The sequence below is a fragment of the Cinclus cinclus genome, chromosome 1, assembly GCF_963662255.1.
Source record: "Cinclus cinclus chromosome 1, bCinCin1.1, whole genome shotgun sequence".
NCBI lineage: Eukaryota > Metazoa > Chordata > Aves > Passeriformes > Cinclidae > Cinclus > Cinclus cinclus.
The window spans coordinates 70151582-70169100 of record NC_085046.1 but is presented as its reverse complement, the minus strand read 5'-3'; the positions used below and the strand labels follow the sequence as shown (position 1 = coordinate 70169100).

Here is a 17519-nt window from a genome sequence, read left to right as displayed (position 1 = left end):
AGTAGTAGAACTTCTAAAATACTGAACTTACGATCAAATGCTTCTACAACACTTTACTGGATGCAGACACTGGGAAAAGTCTTTCATGAGAAAGGAACTCTGTTCTAGAACTAAGATATGAAGAGTTTTGCAGAACATTCAAACATTCATGATCTGTTTGTAATAATTGTAACTGAAGGGTATTTGGGAAAAAGTTTAAGCTGCAGTAAAAAAGAGTTTAAGCTTCAGATAAAAAAAATATGTCTGGAATTTTCTACTAATGCACAAATGTGTTTCTGTTCAAAATCTTACTAAGTGAGGCTGTCTGTAGTTCCATTTTCTGTCAAACATTTGTTAAGCAACCAGCCTTAGAAGGACACAGTATATGAGGCAGAGCTGAGTAATACAAGCAAAGTTTTCAGAAAGAAACAAAGAGTAAGATATGATCAAGGGTGTAATTATAAGTGCTATGCCTGGAGGACTCAAGGCAAAAAAATCAGGATATAAACTAAGCTGGAAGTTTGGTTAGGACAAAGTTAGGGATAAGTAGCAAAGCCATAGCTGTCGTATGAGCTGGAGAAGCAGCTCAGTTCTGTATACTGTTTCTGCAAATGTGCTTCTTCTGCTATTCAGGGTGTTGGTAAATCTACTATTTCAGATTTACTGTGAAATCCCAAATGTAATGAACAGGGAATTTCCATGAAGTACTGAATAAATCAGCCAAGCTATTGCAAAAAACCTTACCAGTGCATCTAAACATGGTAAACAGGTGTAAGGATGAGAAGCCTAAATTATTTTTGACCCTTGTTTCAGGTGATCTCAGTACCACAATGTGCTCTCTCAGTGCAGCAAATGCCAGGTTCTGCCTTGACTTTTTCAGAGAGCTGAACAAAAGAAAAAGAAATGAAAATATCTTCTTCTCCCCACTAAGTCTGTCAGCTGCCTTTGGAATGGTTGTCCTTGGAGCCAGGGGCAGCACACTCGAGCAGATTGAGAAGGTAGGTCTTTGCTCTGAAAAGGGAACAGTGGCAAGACATGTGCCAAGAGGCTGATTGTACCATCTGATACAGTTCCTGAACATCCACAGGGCTGATGCACAAAAAGCCCTTTAAAAATACATCATGCTGTTTCTGATACCAAACTTCTTCAGACTAAGAATTATTATTGAATTAACTGTTCTATGAATATGTCAGTGCTAAAGAAAGTGTTTTGCAGGTATCCCTGCACTCACAGAACTCAGAAGAGTTCCTTACCCTTGATGTGCTTTTTTTTTTTCTTTTGCCTTCTCTGGACACCCAAAACCTTCTTTCTCATATAGAAAGATTTCAAAGCTTTCATCCACTTGCCATCTCCTAGAACTACTTGTTCACTTGCAAGGTGAACTTTAAGGTAAAGAATGAAGGGGCCTTTCTGCAGGGACTGTGTCTGGCTGTGTTTTGGGATAGGCTTGCAATACTGCTTCAGTTTTGAAGTACCTTCACTCAGCTGCATTCACCCAACATTTACATTGCAGGTCTTTCATTTCAGAGAAGTTTTGAGCAGTACAAGACAGGAAAACAGATACCCTTCTGAGGAGGTAAGACACAATTGCACCTCTGAGCTGAAACAAGAGGAGCCAGTTTTTCAGCTTTTTTCCTTGAAGACAATCTGTCAGAAAGCACAGTAGGGCTGATCAACCTCTCCATCTAGATTTGCTGACCTGCTTATTACTGTTCCTTTATTACTTATTTAAAGGGCCTTGAGAGATCACACATTTCATCAGCTGAGTCCTCTCATTCTGGGTTTCTAACCAAAACAGCAATGCCAATCTAAAATGTGATAAGTGCTTCAATTGCCACCTGCAAAGGTTTGATTACAGAGCATGCCAAAAGCACCTTAGAGCTTGCTTCTCCCGGTCTCTAAGGCAGCAGCCTTTTCCTCAGTGTGCACAGAGACATCACTGTAGGATGTGGTGTGGTTAGGAGTTGAACTGATGTGGGCCTGAAGGGGAACTGTTTTGTCATTCTGCACATGTGGCACAGGGGGAATAGCAAGTGGTGTCCTGGTGCATTTATTCCAGTGCCTGCATCAGCTGGGTGGAGTAGGGTTTCTCATGCAGACAGAGGCTGCAATTCACCCTCAGGTCCCACTTTGCATAGGAAAGCTCAAGTCTACCACAAAACATCTGTTTTCCTGTTTGAAGTGTGAAGAAGATGAAGGAGTCCATTCCCAGTTCCAGGCTCTGTTGGCTGAAGTCAGTGAACCTGGACCAGGCTGTTGTCTCACCATTGCCAACAGGCTCTTTGGAGAAATTACTTATCCATTCTTCCAGGTAAGCTCCCTTGTAACAGCTCCTAGGAGTGGGGAGCTCAGCGGAATGTTTTCCATCATAAAGCACAAAGGGACATATGCCTTTTTTGCTAATTTCTTTCTTGCTGATCTACTACATGGAACTATCCTGAAGCCATGAAATTAACTATCTTACAAAAATCATTACGTTGCAGTAAACTTCTGCTATTTTTACTTTCCAGCAATACTTGGATTCCACAAAGAAATTCTATCGAGCAGAACTGGAACCAGTAAATTTTAAATACACTGAAGAAGAAGTCAGAGAAAAAATTAACTTCTGGGTTGAAAATGAGACAAAAGGTAAAGAAAAAAATGTGCAGGTCTTTTGGTTTTGCAATTGAACCACTTAGGAATATCACTCTCTGCTTTTTTTTCCCCAAAGATAGCAAGATTTTTATCTATTAAACACCTGCACTATTTTTTTTCTTTTCAATAGGAAATAAATGTAGTAAGGGGAACAAAAATGCCTTAAGTTCCTTAGTTCCAAAGCTGTACATAATATCTGTCATTTGTCTGACAGCATTACACCACTTGTCAATTTAAAAGAAATAGATATTAATAGATATTAATAGTCAAAATCAGGTGATTGCCAGAACACAGTAATAATTCTTCTTAATTCATTATTTTTAAAGGTAAAATCAAAGATCTTTTTGCTGCTGGTTTTATTGATCCCTCTACTGTACTTGTCCTGGTCAATGCTATATATTTTAAAGGAAAGTGGGCAGTAGAATTTAAGAAAGAAGACACTAAGGAAATGTATTTCCACTTGAATAAGGTACAGTATTGGCAGGAGCTGAAGCAGTTGGGGGATGGAGGTCAGATATCTGTCTCCTATAATAACAGATGGGGGCTTTTCTCCTCTCTGTTATCCCAAGACAAAAAAAGTGGTCTTAGGTGATAACAATAGAAGGCTGTATTTCTCTCAGTTTTCCTTACCAAATATGTAAATATTTGTACCAATTAACATCAGAAGTGGCTCTTGAGCAGCTGATATCCTTGTTGGACCAAATCCACTGAGCACATGCACTAACTTTGTTGGGGATTTTGCAACTAAGGGTGCTGCTTCAAAAATAGTCTGCTCTTGAGATTGTAACTGAAGATTCTGTTTCTCTGTTGCTATTTATGAACAGAACAGTGAGTGCTTATGGGAAAAAATGTACTAAAAACAAATTATGTCATGGGAATTTATACATTATTCATGAAGAATTTAATTTATGGTTGTATAAGATGTATCTGTTTCCTCATCCGACACACCAGAAGAAAGAAAGAAAGATGTAATGAGGAAATTGTGGATAAAGTAATTTGGCACCATTAGAAAGGGAAGTGTAGTTTTTATGCTTCTAAAATGGGTAACTTCATTGGGACTACAGTTGAGAGGAACGTATCAATGCTACAAGTACATTAAACCCATGACCAGTTTAAATAATGTTTTTGATCTCAACTATAACCTCAGTGCTGAAACAAATTAAAATCAGGGTGATAAGGTCTGTATTTTCCATTTAATATGTTTCATATGTTCTAGAACAAGAGAGGGAAAGTGCAGATGATGTTTCAAGAAGGATATTTTAACATGGCCATCATAGAGGAACTAAAAACAAAAATCATAGAGCTCCAATACTACAATAATGAACTGAGCATGTTCATTCTTCTTCCTGAAGATGACTGCGAGGACTTTACTGGCCTAGAACAGGTAACACTTCATTTTCTCTCTAGTAACATACATAGAGAGCAATACTTTAGCATTGCTCCAGTGTGGTCAGAAGACAAGTGGGAAAAACTGAACTTCCTTTCCTTGTATTCATTATGGTGCCAATCATTACTCCCAATACCACCTTACAGCTTGAATGTGCCCTCACCTATGAAAAACTCACAGAATGGACCAGCTTGGCTACGATGCAACCACTGAGAGTGAAGGTGTACCTGCCCCAGTTCAAGATGGAGGAAAGTTATGTTCTCAACAACACTCTCCAGGAAATGGGAGTAATGAATGTTTTTGCCTGGGGAAAAGCTGATTTGTCAGGAATATCTATGAAAGATGGCTTGGTTGTATCCAAGGCGATCCAGAAAACAATCATGGAAGTCAATGAAGAGGGCACTGAAGCAGGTTGTTCCATGGGGCTTCTTGCAATGCCTCTGTGTTGCCCAGTAATTTATGAGTTCAAAGCTGACCATCCATTCCTCTTCTTCATCAGACACAACCAAACCAACACCATTCTCTTCTTTGGAAGATATTCCTCTCCTTAAGTGGAGGTTATATTGGAAATTAGGTCTTTCTCCCCACTTACATCCAAACTGGCATACAATAAGGATAAAAGACAAAACAAATAACATTTCTCCAGACTTTATCCTGAAGTCTAGTTTGCTGTAAATAAAAAAGACTATATGAGAAGACCCAAATCAAAGATAAAACCCTTAACCTCATGAATCTTAGGCATATTTTACTTTTAGGAAGTCTCATGAAAATGACATCTACCTTAAAAAACACTACGAGGTATTTGCCAAAAAGCTGTAGTCCTCTAGGGACATCTGCAAAGAAAACTTTACTTTGAGCCTTACCTAATGCGGTATGGATCCAATAAACTCATGACTTCACTGCCCTGAAGAGAAATGATACATTCTCTCACATGAAATAGACAGGACAGGGATCTGAATTAAAAGCATAACCTCAGATACTTGGTCTCTTTCAGCCTTATCCACCTAAAGTTTCAAGGAAAATACTACTTTATAGGGGTATTCCCCTGGGGCCTCCTATTAAATATTGCTTGGGGGTAGTGTTTCAAACTGGAGCTCTCAGAGTTTATTCTCAGAGAGCAGAGAAGACAGAAGATTTTTCTGGTGTGATTTTGCTTGTTCTCAAGAAGGACAGACACATTGCTTATTGTTCTTTTCTGTGAAAAACCCTGTATGTGTGAGCAAGTTTTCCAACTTCCTCATAAACTTCCACATAACAAAAACAGGGTTTCAGAATAATGGAACAATTTTCTGACAAGGCCTGCTCTGTGATGGCTGGGAATGAGACACATTGTGGTGATCAGCCATTCTCATTTCTAAGAGCCAGTTCTGTTTGGGCCTCAGGTAGCTTAAGTTTCTTGTTCCAGCTATTTTACTAATCATTAACATGAAAAAAAAATATAGTGATGGTTTTTAGAAGGGTAGCCTGTGTTTATTATTTTCTATTATTATTGTTACTATTTATCATGATAAACCCACTGCAAGCTAAATATTAAATGCAGTAGTCTGCAGAATTAAGTGAACAGAGGAATAGTGTAATATAGTAAGTAAAGATAATGGTAATCCTTCCCAAAAATGTAAATGACATTGAAGTCTATGAGCCACTTTTAAATATTCACCATACTGAGTTTAGGCACTGGACAAGTCAACATTTAGGTACATAAACTCTGAACCTGCTCCCTCTTTTACATGACCACTATTAGTTGCCTGATTTGGGGATGAGCAGTTCTCTGGGAAGCAAATCAAGAGGCAAATTTCTGGTAAAGTTAATTTTCTTGCTTATGATCTAGTTCCCTAAACCATCTCCTGGATGTTGTGGAGTTTGTGGTGGGAAGGAATAGCACAGGGTCACAAGAGGGGAGCAGCCTGCCCAGTTTGGCAGTAGGTAACGTCCAAAATCCACAGATACATGAAGAATACTTGCTTTTATGGGAAAAATATTCCACTTTTTGATGACTCATTTCCCCTTTCCCTGTTACTCACTGGTGGGAAGGAGGTAAACACCATGAACATACTGGTGCTATTGTAGAACTGATGATTCAAAGGGCTCTTCCAAATGCTGAGATATGCAGGAAAAATTACAGTAAATTAGAGTACTCAACACAAATTGAACTGCTTAATAAAGCAGACCATTACAGTCTGGAGATACCTCATATGGCTGCAATTGCAGTATGAAATACAGCCTGAAATAGTAAAATTACCTGTAGAGACAGAGTTTTCATACCAATTAGCTGGTAAGAGAACACAAAACATAGGCTGCTAGCTCTTTGATAAATAAAGTATGCAAAACCCAGCTGTACAGGTTTTTCAACAACTGCCATTGGAATTTTGTGTATATCTGGTTTGTCTCCAATTCAAATTACATAGGTTAAAAGAAAAAAAGAATAAAACAAACAGTATTAGAATTTATTAGCTTGTACAATTAGCCCTATATATTTTCAGATAAAATGTAAAAGAAAAATAATTAATGTGATAAAGGCAAGGGCTTTAACGTATTATCCCAAAAAGCACAAGTCTCATAATAGTAATTCTGTGTATGAGCAAAAGAGAAGATGTGACTGAAACAAGGATGACACTTAGTTTATTACAGCAGAAGTAATTTTGTATTGTAATTAAAAAACAAAAACAAAACAAAAACAAACCAACACAAAACAAAGAAAACCTGACTTCAGGGATATCTAGATAATTCAGAAACAGCAATAAAATGCAGCATAAATTCTAATTTAAAAAACCCTATCTTCTCCTTATGCAATCTTTTTTCCTTAATGCCATTTTAATCTACAAGACATCAAACAATGTGGTGAAAAACACAATGTGGTGGAAAGTAGCCTCCTGCTGCTAGTTGTAGTGGCAGCAGGTCCTACTGTGGGGGGCAGCACTCCCACAAAATCAGAGATGCTTACTTAAAAATAGAAGGCAAGACCTCCACTCTGGCAGCAAATGCTTCTCCTGTGGGAAACTGTAGTTTGTAAAAGTTCGATGCCGAGCAATAGAACGTGCAAAGTGGAGAAAAGTTTGGAAACTCCAAATGGTGCCTGGAGCAGATATTTCCCTGAAGGGCATTCCACTGCCTCCTCCTCAGGGACAGGCTCGATGCCACACATTGAACAGTGCCAGTATACATGACAGCCTGCAAAAGTGTAGTCTGGAAAAAAGCAAAGTAAAAGATGTCAAATAGTATTTGCATGAGGATCCATGGAAAGGTAACAATATTTGTCACACAACAGAAAGATCTGTGTCTTTCCACAGTCTGATTACTAACTCTTTACATATTCACATTTACACTGAACTCTATTCTCTCTGATGGTTGCAGTTCTTCTCAGTTTTCTCTGAAACTGTGCTTTCCTTTAAACAGTTTCTTAGTACATATGCATAACATAATCTTTACTGTATCTTCAAAAGCTTTGCAATGGATAGGCAAGAAGGGCAAAGGATGATTTTTGGATTGTCATTGAAAAGCCAAACAGGGTAGCTTTGATTTACACCTGCCCCCACTCCCCACTTATGAAGAAGATTAATGTTTATTTCCCTCAAAATATAACTGGTAGAAGGTTTTATAGTAGGAAGTCCTGGTTCCTTATGATCCCAGTAAGAAAGGCATTCAGGCATGGTAAAGTGCAGAGTCTGTGTGATGCAGATGGACAGGCCATCAAACAAAAGACAAAGCACAAGCAAATATTTCTCTCAAATACTGCCCAGTAGTTCCTGAGCAACCAGAACAAAATAAATGTGAAAATAAGAACAGAGAAATGCTGGAAAGAGCTGTTTTCCCAGCTCCTTGTTCTCCTTGTTTATGCCAGCATCAGGGAAGTGGGACAAACACCATGTACTGGTCTAGGCACAAAGGGCAGCAGAATCCTTGCTCACCTTTTTTTTGGGACAAACATGGAAATGAAACAGATTTTAACTTGTTTGTCTTGCTTTGTTTGCAGTACTACGCTTGTAGCTTTAGAATTCCAGAAGGGGCTGTTTTCCCTGGGTCCCTAATGAGGCAAAGTCACAGAAGAGCAGGTGTCTCTTGATTACTGCCCATGCTGATCAAAATTTGCAGCTATTCCAAAGCTGATTCTGCAACCATTTTTTCACTAACAGTTGATGTATTAAACCTCCCCCCCCCCCCCCAAATTAACCCAAGGGTTTGCAGCTAGACTAGTCTCTGGAGAAGTTGTACTGCCCTATCTGTGATTACTGTCAGCACCAAACTTTCTTTCTTCCATGAGCTTCTCTACTTTGGATGTTTTAAACCATCTTGCCTACCTTGGCAAAGTAGTTTCACACATTAGGATTGCTTACATAATATGGAAACTGAGCAGTTTCAGATTTTCAATCACCCGTGCAGAGAAACTGTTGTGGTGAGCACATTGCATATGTAGACGTGTGAAATGTAGACTGTTCAAAGAAGGTGAATATAGTGCATGGGAGAAGAAAACAGAAACACCTTCATGCCTTTTTCCAGAAGACTTGGTGTAACAAAGTGTTTTTTGAGAAAATCTTGTACATGATGCAAAGAAATGGCCTTTTTAGCAGGGTCAGTTCTGTCCTTCCTGGACAATTTCCACAGGGGGCCACACAAACAAATTTAACCATAGCATACAAAGGACTGTGAGTGTCCACAAAAACTCTTCATGGAAGTCCCAAAGATGCTTGAGAAATTGCTGAGTGGTAGTTGGAACTCTAATGTGAATATATGAAAATGGGAGAATAAGAAAAGTCATATACATGACAGGTCTTTGCACACAAAATCTGTGCCCTCAGGTAGTCATTACTTGATGAGTATGGATAAAGTAAAAGCTACAACAGTCCAGCTCACAGAATAGAGAGCATGGAACAAAGTGAGAAGAAAGCTCCTTCTTATCTTCAGATTTTCCTATCCTCATGGCTGCTATAATATCCTCATTCCGAATGGGGAAACTAAAAGCCACTCCAGTTGTCAGGCTCTGCTCGAGCATCCCTGAATTTCAGCAAGGCAAACAACACTGTTAAGGGCAAAGTAGCTCCCCTTCCTTTTCACAGGGGTGCACCTACTGCTGTATGCTCAGTGGCTTAATACAAATTTGGATTTCTATTATCCACCCCCATGGCCTCTGCAGATGCCAGATTTGTTTCTTTACTGCTCATCGAGTCTATTATTTAATAAAGAGTAATAGCTTTTCAGAATTGAATTATATTTTATATTGTGCATTATGATTGTCTAACAGACCATGAATGTTCCTGCAGACAGATTCTGTAGTTTATTCACCTGCCATAGTTACAAGGCATGGAAGATCTATGGAAATGGCTGTACAAGTACCATGGGCCTTGTTGCCATGACCGGCACAGAATGAAAATTAAAACGTGACTCTTAGTCATTCTTTAAATACCACTGGCTGGCTTAAATAAATTTCTGAATACCTGAATACTCTGGGGTCAGGCTCAGAGCCCAGGAAATATGGAAATCCTGACCGTTCAAGTCTCTTCCTCTTCCAGGCTCATCTTCAGGCCTCTCAGTCATCTCAACATTGTTGCTCTAATTGTTTTCATCAAAATGAGGCTTTGGCAAAATGTACTTTCTCCTTATAGCCCACCCCCCCTCCTCCTGCACACTGTGCTGTATACCCTTGTACTTTGGCCTCAGTTAAAATACTGTGGACTCACCTAGACAGAGCAATGGATATGGCTGTGCTTTTAACAAGTACTAGCCATATACCACACCAATCTCTGCACTCTAGTAATATATCTCTGCATTTTGTCAAACCAAAACACCTTTCAGTCTTGAAAACTAAGCAGAAACTTTTGAGCTTGTTCTAACATGGAAAAAAATCCATTTCAAACCCCTCTCAATAGAATGACTATCCTGCAGCTGGCTTTGCTTGGAATTACATTATTTCAACAAGGTGAGATGGTCACTGGTCTTGAGGAACTTCCCTATGTTCCATGGCATAGATGCTGCAGTGAATTGCTGCACATCTACCAGACCTTCAACAGTTAGCCCAGCATCCACCTTTCCCTTCATGGTTGGTGGGAGCACTGTACCAGAGCACTTTCAGCATTGACAGTGCCTCACTGCGGAGAAGAGAAGAGAAGAGAAGAGAAGAGAAGAGAAGAGAAGAGAAGAGAAGAGAAGAGAAGAGAAGAGAAGAGAAGAGAAGAGAAGAGAAGAGAAGAGAAGAGAAGAGAAGAGAAGAGAAGAGAAGAGAAGAGAAGAGAAGAGAAGAGAAGAGAAGAGAAGAGAAGAGAAGAGAAGAGAAGAGAAGAGAAGAGAAGATTACAGCAAAAGCTTAAATAATTCATTCTAAAATCAGGTTTTACTTCAATAAATAAAAGTTGACTTGCTGCAGATGGAACACCAGTTTAACACTGGTCTGCCCAGTGTTTCAAGGTGCAATGAATCAAGAGGTCGTGACGAAAGGCAGTGACTGAAAAGAAGACACTTTATAGGCAACAGTGGGAGTGTCTCAAATCGTGCAGTATATATCACCAACAGCTCAGGGAGCTGTTTAACTTCAGCTGGCAAGCTGGATTAATACATACCTCTTTGAAGTTTGTGGGGTGAGTATTTCTCCAAGAAAATGTAATTTCTAATTTTTTATTCTTTAAGATGAAAAAAAAAATCTTATGTTTAAGAACCTAAAGGTAAGTGTAAGACAGGTATGAAAAAAGACAGCATATACAGTAATTTTGCCTTGCCTTCTCTATCTGCCTTATACTGTTTGACTGTCTAATACTTTTAGGTGTGCAAAATATGTGGCTTGTGCACCACAGCATTGAGTAGAACTAGTTCTTTTTCATTTAAAACCTGTTGTCACATTAAAACTATCCTTTTATAATTTTAATAATTGTGAATAAAGGCATTTCTATTTTCTCAAGCTCACTCCCTGACAAAGCCCATATATTATATATATATATATACACACATGATTGTGCTAAAAACCATCAGCAGAGATATGTCTGAAACAGGACCACAGAAAACCCTAAATTTAGATGTCAGCCTCTAAGCAGTTGTCTTGCAGAGCAACTTACTCTTATAATTGCTATAAATTGCAGAAAAGCCTCCAAATTTGTGGCTGGTTGTACTAAGCAACAGTAAGAAGTACATGAAGAGTGTAGTGAGTTGACTGCGTTTGATTTAAAGATTGAAACCAGCTACAGAAGAAATTAAATATTAAGTTTGCATTGCCTCAAACACCATTCAGAGCCCTCTGGATGGCCATAGGGAAACTCATTCTTTCAATGTTCTATTTATCATATCAAAGGGTGGATGGAACTTTCTATTCCCTAAAAGGCAAGGTATCTTGGTGATAGTATCTTGTTGAAAGAAAACAAACAAACATTTGTATGTAAATGGATCAGGAGTTACAACATTTCTAATGATCACAGAATTGGCAGGCTTCACATCATTCACTGGTTCAACATCACAAAACCAGCAATGAACTGGCAGTTTCTGGGCTATTGGCAGCACTTTTTAAAACAAGCACTACATATTGTGACCATAAAGTCAGATTTCTGTTTGCTTTAGGTAACGCTGATTTCACAATGGGTTCCATCAGTGCAGCAAATGCGGAATTTTGTTTTGACGTGTTCAAAGAGGTGAAAACTCACCATCCCAATGACAACATCTTTTATTGCCCCCTGAGCATGATTGCAGCCTTGGCCATGGTCTACCTGGGAGCAAGAAATAACACTGAGTATCAGATGGAGAAGGTAAGTTACATAAATGAGTACAAACTCTCTTTGATCCCATTCAAAGAGGCAGCAGATTATCCACTTATGTCTTCCAAACCTGCCTAGCAAAAGAATGGCTTTCCAGTTTCTGGAGCTACTTTTCACTTACTACATTTCCCCATGAAGGGCAATAACAGCCTTTGGTTTTCATTAATAAAGAGCAGTTTTGGAGGATGGTTAGGTCAGGTCTCTTGCTTCAGCTTATATTATCTCAGATACCTGACTCCTTCCAGGTAGAAAGGACAACTTGAAACATACAAAAGATGAAACATTTGGAAAACAAGAGCCATAGTTATAAATACAATGCTGTAAGGCTGTAGCTGATTTATGGACAATACCATTAACTGGAAAGGAAGGGGTCTAAGCTGAAGATAACAATCAAAAATTTTCAGTTCATTCTCTGGTTCAAAGCTCACATGAAATTTCTCAGTTCATCTATGTGCTAATTAGAGTTGGTTAGTGAAAAACTACAGTTTTAGCACATACATCAATGGCTTTCAGTAGACTTCACATACCTAATTTCTACTTTCAATTACAGATTCTTCACTTTGACAAAATTGCAGGACTTGGAAGTATCCAGACTAAGGTACAGAAATCTAAGGTACATTGATTTCTCTTTTGCATCCTTTTCCTGAAAACAGGCTGTTCTGATAGTGCTTTTAGTAGTTTCAACACCTTGTCAAACATCTGCTAATTCTCTTAATTTAAGAGCTGTGAGCAAAACAAACAAAAAACAAACCAAAGCCCAAAGAACCACAGCAACATAACAAATGCCAAGCGAACAACCACCAACAAAAACAAACAAATAAAAGAAACCCCCAAAATGTCACCAGAAAAAGAAGGCATGCTGCACATATTGCAAGTGTCAGGACAGGACTGGGTGCTTTGGTCACCAGGATACACTTTGGTGTAAATGAACTCCACATCTGCAAGTGCTGCTGGGGTACAGCACTTGAAAGGATCTCAGTGCCTGAAGCTTGGGTACAAGAGGCATACTTGGGACTGAGACTCCAAAGTGGGACAGGAAGATGCTTCAGCAGAAGAGAGCCCAGAATCCTCAAAGGATGGAAAGTAACCACACTCTTACAAACCTACGGGGACTTTTCCAGCCTCCAATTCCCACTGCTACCCTAAGAGAGTGGTGAGGGTTCCCAGTATCTTGATACCACCTATATGCTTTTGTCCATGTTATTCTGCTGTCTCTGTAAAAATAACAAAAGCTGTGGAGCCTGATCTGTCCCCATTCACTTGGGATCTGAAACATAAGGTGAGACTTAAAAAAGGATGAGACTTCTTTTTTTTTTTTTTTAATAAGGGTAGTATTTAAAGCTAGAGCATTTAGGAGCCTATTAAGCATTTAGAAAGGAACTGTCCAACAAAATTATTCTCTAAAAATAAATCCCCACCTACTTTTTATCAGTGTTCAGTTTTTTTATATGCTTTTAGCTTATGTCACCATTCTTGGGACTTGAGACAGGTGATTCATTTTCTTTTTTTGCTGTATTATAACACACTTCCTGACTCCTTTGCCATCTAGCTCTCTTCTTCCATCTGCAACTTCTGCAAAGAAAAGGCCATGAAAATGTAAGCAGCACCTAGGAATTAGAGGCTTTGTACCTATGACAAGTCACCAATTTCAACAATGAAGCACTAGAATGAGTGGCATCATAGGCTGTGAATGAATGATACATCATTAGCTGCTTATATTGAACATCCTTCTCATAGAACTCTCTCACATGTTCATTTACAAATGTTCAAACACTGTGTTTTCCTAAGTTATTTGCACCTTAAAAATAATCTTCTTCCTCATAAAATAACCTAACAGCTCTACTTTTTTGTCTTCTTATCAACAACTCAGTGTGGCAAGTCTGTGAATATCCACCTACTGTTTAAAGAAATTATCTCTGATATCACTGCACCAGAAGCCAATTATTCACTGCATATTGCCAACAGACTCTATGCTGAAAAGACAAGTCAGATCCTACCGGTAAGTGATCTCTTGCTAAACCCTGTAAAATTCTGTAATCCGGGAGGACTGCCCAGAGTAGGTGACCAGCTAATTCAGTGGTCCCTACTGGTGTGGATTTACTTGGCTTTTTCCTTTGCTGTGGCAACAGTCTAAACAAAAAGCAATTTAAGGCAAAAATATGGCCCTATTAAAACACTGAATTAAGCAATAAACAAAATTATCAGTACTGTAACTTCTCACTCCCCACTTGCTCCCCCACAGCATTTCATTTTAATTGGTCATTTGGGGTTTTTTTCAGAAAATAATTTGACTTTGGCATATTTCTTCACTGGAAAACTCACCTCAAAAACAAATTTTTAAAGTGTCATAAACTTCCTTCCACATTTTCAAAATAAAATATACAAATATTCTAAATCAAAGGAACTTCTCATCTTTAAAAATAAGGAAAAATGCTTTTAAAAAAATTGTCATGAAACAAAATAATTTTTCTGGTCCAGCTTTAGCAAATTCTTCCAGGAAATAAGCAATGAGAACACCTTAACCATGACATCACTACAAAAATCTTATTAGCCATATTTTATTTCACTTTCATATTGTTTTAAAAAATTTCCTAGCTCACTGGCTAAAATTAATTGGTGTCTTTCCAGATCTACCTAAAATGTGTGAAGAAACTGTACAGATCTGGTCTAGAAACGGTCAACTTCAAAACAGCATCAAATCAAGCCAGACAGCGCATTAATTCCTGGGTGAAAAATCAGACAAATGGTAAGTCAGACAAGATTATGAGATATACTTCTCTCTGAAAATTATATTCTAGCAATTTCTGAAAAGACTAAGCATTAGAGGAGAAATTTCCTCCTCCTGTCCTCATTAGTGGGTATTTTCTGTGGATAGGGATGACTCTATTGCACCTGAGTGGCAGTGGCAGAGAGTTTTAAATACATCTGGCAAAGGCAGAGGTGCCACGATAAGCACACTTAATATGCACATTTTATATGCACACTTTTTGTATGTGGAGAGATTAACTCATGCAAGGCTAGTCCCAGCTTCTCTAGAATATTGGCATATTTTTTACAAGGATATGTTGAATAGGTAATAAGTGGGCTTTCAGGGGACAAAGTAACACACACTAAGCTGATGGTGGGAAATAAATGGTTCAGGATCTTTTGTTCATTTGTTGTGTTGTGGTGGGAGGAAAAACCTTGAGTGAATTGTGAGAACAAAACATATTGAGAAATAGAAAATCTGTGTTGGTTTTTCTCTCTCCCTTTCCTTCTTTTCTACATAAATAATGCTTTTTTCCATAAAAATACCTTTTTTAAAAATTATGAAAATTTCTTTTTATTTCCAAGGACTGGTTAGAAATGTTCCTGGGAATCCATAACAATCTTGAACCTACCTGTCTTCTTGCAGAAATGTCTGGCCAGATGCCTGCCTTTCAGTGTATTAATAAATCATTCTCATGAACCTTAATTCCATGTGCAGAGTTTTGGAGAAGGAAAAGTCAAGTAAATCATGATTGATTTCTAAAATGCAAGACTACTGCTGTGTAACTTGCCACTCTGTGCCCTACTTCTTTCTTACAGGACAGATCCAGAATTTCCTTGAACCAAACTCTGTTAATCCTCAGACTGTGTTGGTCCTTGTGAATGCCATTTACTTCAGAGGAATATGGAAGACTGCGTTTAAAGAGGAGCACACTCAGGAAGTGCCCTTCAATGTGACTGAGGTAGGAGGGCACAGACACAGTTTCTGGCCAGATGTGTATTTGTTTTATTTACAGTTCTTTTGTCATTGGCTGGGTGATTTACCTGAGTGCCTCACTGTCAAATTTACAACAGCTGTGTCTGAAAGAGCAAACCAGGAGATGAGACAAAAAAATGGAGACATGGGTCTTCTCCATAGGCAGCATGATTGAAGATTGATTTCTGTCCTTTCAAAGGGCTTGCACATTTGTCTGACCAAAGAAAAAATTGCGCCCACATCACACCATCTCACACTTTTGTTTTTGCAGCAAGAGAGCAGACCTGTGCAAATGATGTGTCAGAACAGCACCTTCAAAGTGGCAAGAGTGGCTGAAGAGAAAATTAAGATCCTGGAACTTCCATATGCCAGTGGAGAGCTGAGCCTGTTGGTACTGCTGCCTGATGACATCTCTGGCCTGGTGCAGGTATGGCCCTGGCAGGGCAAGCAGAAGAGCTATGACTTCAGTAGGGCTTGGCTGCTGTCAGACCTTTGGCTGTCCATTGACATTCCTGCTGCCCACCCCACAGGCATGCTAAGCAGGCAGGCAGGGGAGCACCAAATCCACCCAGGTGCTCAGGCAGAGCCTCTTAAGAGAGTCCTGAGCTCAGTTTCATAAAATGAAGGTAAAGCAGTGTTTTTGCAGCCCTGCAGAAGATGTATATATCTGTAGTGTTAGAAAATTACCCATGTATACTCAAGAAAGGAAAAAAACCCATTGCATTCTAAAATGTATGAACATTTACTCCTATTTCAATAATATTTTCAAATTATAGTTATTCCAGATGTAGAAGAGTTTGCATATTTTAGGTGTTACCAACTGTAGGTAAATTTTCATGGCCTTGCTTTTGCAATCTTTCACAAGCTGACTCATTTGCTAGGCTGTGAAACTGATGGGTTGTGCCTCAGGAGACAAAAGATTACTTGGACAAAGGGGGATGGGTCAAGTTGGTAAAGAACTGAATAAAAGAAGAGTGGCTCAGGCAGTATTGGAGAGGCAATTAATAAAATACCAGAAGGATGCCAATAGGATGAGCTTCAAGAACCATTCTGGTTGGGGTTTTACTTTTATGATAGTCTTGACAGAAATGAATGGTAAGAAGAAGTTGGATTTGCATCCAGGCATTTCATTCCGTGCCTCTCTTTGCAGCTTGAGAACAAAATCAGCTATGAAAAACTCTTGGAGTGGACCAGCTCCAAGGTGATGGAAAAGAAGAGGGTGACAGTGTACCTGCCACGCATGAAGATTGAGGAGAAATATAACCTCACGTCTGTCTTGACATCCTTGGGTATGACCGACCTGTTCAGCCCCTCGGCCAACCTCTCTGGCATCTCTTCAGCAGAGGGCCTGAGGATATCTGAGGCCATCCACGAGGCATTCATGGAAGTCACTGAAGAGGGCACTGAAGAGGCTGGGTCAGCAGATGACACAGAAGACATCCAACATTCCTCTGAGTTTGAAGAGTTCAGGGCTGACCACCCATTCCTTTTCTTGATTAAACACAATCCAAGCAACCTGATCCTCTTCTATGGCAGATATTGTTCTCCCTAAGGAGAAAAATGGCTGGAAATAATGCTTGCCTACCCCTAAGAAACAGATCCCCTTTACTCTAGTACTATAGTATAGTCTCATCTCTTCAATATTTTCTGCAAGTGGAAAGGCTACCCTAAGTCATTCACTTCCCTGAAGCTTCCAGAGCAAAGACATCTGCAGGTGAGGAAACAGCAGCAAGTGTGTTTACTCCTTTCCCTTCTCAGACTGGTTTCAGTGTTGATTGAGCCTAGCAAAGACGAATCCCACAGAAAACAGAGGCCCTCACAGGCCAGGAAGGGGTCAAATGATTTTCACTTTAAGAAGTAGTTGCAGACAGGGCTCCAAGTCTTTGGTACTCCATTACATGGAAAGCCATGGGTTACGCTCATCCCATTCTCTGGTACTATCCTGCTAACAAACCCATGCAGTTCCTGAAACACTGACTTTGAGATCCCCAGTCTGGAGAAGATGCTTGTGGACAAGATTCTGCTATGCAGGGTATTAATTGGTGCCTATGTAAAATTTGTTTTTTAC

General features: G+C 39.2%; 2 protein-coding genes across 2 annotated transcripts; both read left to right on the top strand.

The window, feature by feature from the left end:
- Nucleotides 1–809: 809 nt before the first annotated feature.
- LOC134045961 (serpin B4-like) lies at nucleotides 810–4551 on the top strand. The gene is made up of 7 exons (XM_062496162.1): nucleotides 810–977; nucleotides 1493–1555; nucleotides 2102–2290; nucleotides 2490–2607; nucleotides 2940–3082; nucleotides 3830–3997; nucleotides 4147–4551. Exons 1-7 carry the CDS (start codon nucleotides 810–812, stop codon nucleotides 4549–4551), a joined length of 1254 nt encoding a protein of 417 aa, XP_062352146.1.
- Nucleotides 4552–11550: 6999 nt separating this feature from the next.
- LOC134046116 (ovalbumin-like) lies at nucleotides 11551–17003 on the top strand. The gene is made up of 7 exons (XM_062496413.1): nucleotides 11551–11718; nucleotides 12278–12325; nucleotides 13598–13726; nucleotides 14356–14473; nucleotides 15295–15437; nucleotides 15723–15878; nucleotides 16602–17003. The coding sequence occupies exons 1-7, from the start codon at nucleotides 11551–11553 to the stop codon at nucleotides 17001–17003; spliced, it is 1164 nt and encodes a 387-aa protein (XP_062352397.1).
- The last annotated feature ends 516 nt before the right edge of the window (nucleotides 17004–17519 follow it).

Excerpts from the sequence above, each read along its gene's own strand:
- LOC134045961 (XM_062496162.1), top strand. The coding sequence starts at position 810 with ATGTGCTCTCTCAGTGCAGCAAATGCCAGGTTCTGCCTTGACTTTTTC. Across the intron at positions 978-1,492 it reads CACTCGAGCAGATTGAGAAG|GTCTTTCATTTCAGAGAAGT; the intron begins GTAGGTCTTTGC and ends TTTACATTGCAG. Across the intron at positions 3,083-3,829 it reads TGTATTTCCACTTGAATAAG|AACAAGAGAGGGAAAGTGCA; the intron begins GTACAGTATTGG and ends CATATGTTCTAG.
- LOC134046116 (XM_062496413.1), top strand. The coding sequence starts at position 11,551 with ATGGGTTCCATCAGTGCAGCAAATGCGGAATTTTGTTTTGACGTGTTC. Across the intron at positions 11,719-12,277 it reads CTGAGTATCAGATGGAGAAG|ATTCTTCACTTTGACAAAAT; the intron begins GTAAGTTACATA and ends TTTCAATTACAG. Across the intron at positions 15,438-15,722 it reads TGCCCTTCAATGTGACTGAG|CAAGAGAGCAGACCTGTGCA; the intron begins GTAGGAGGGCAC and ends TTGTTTTTGCAG.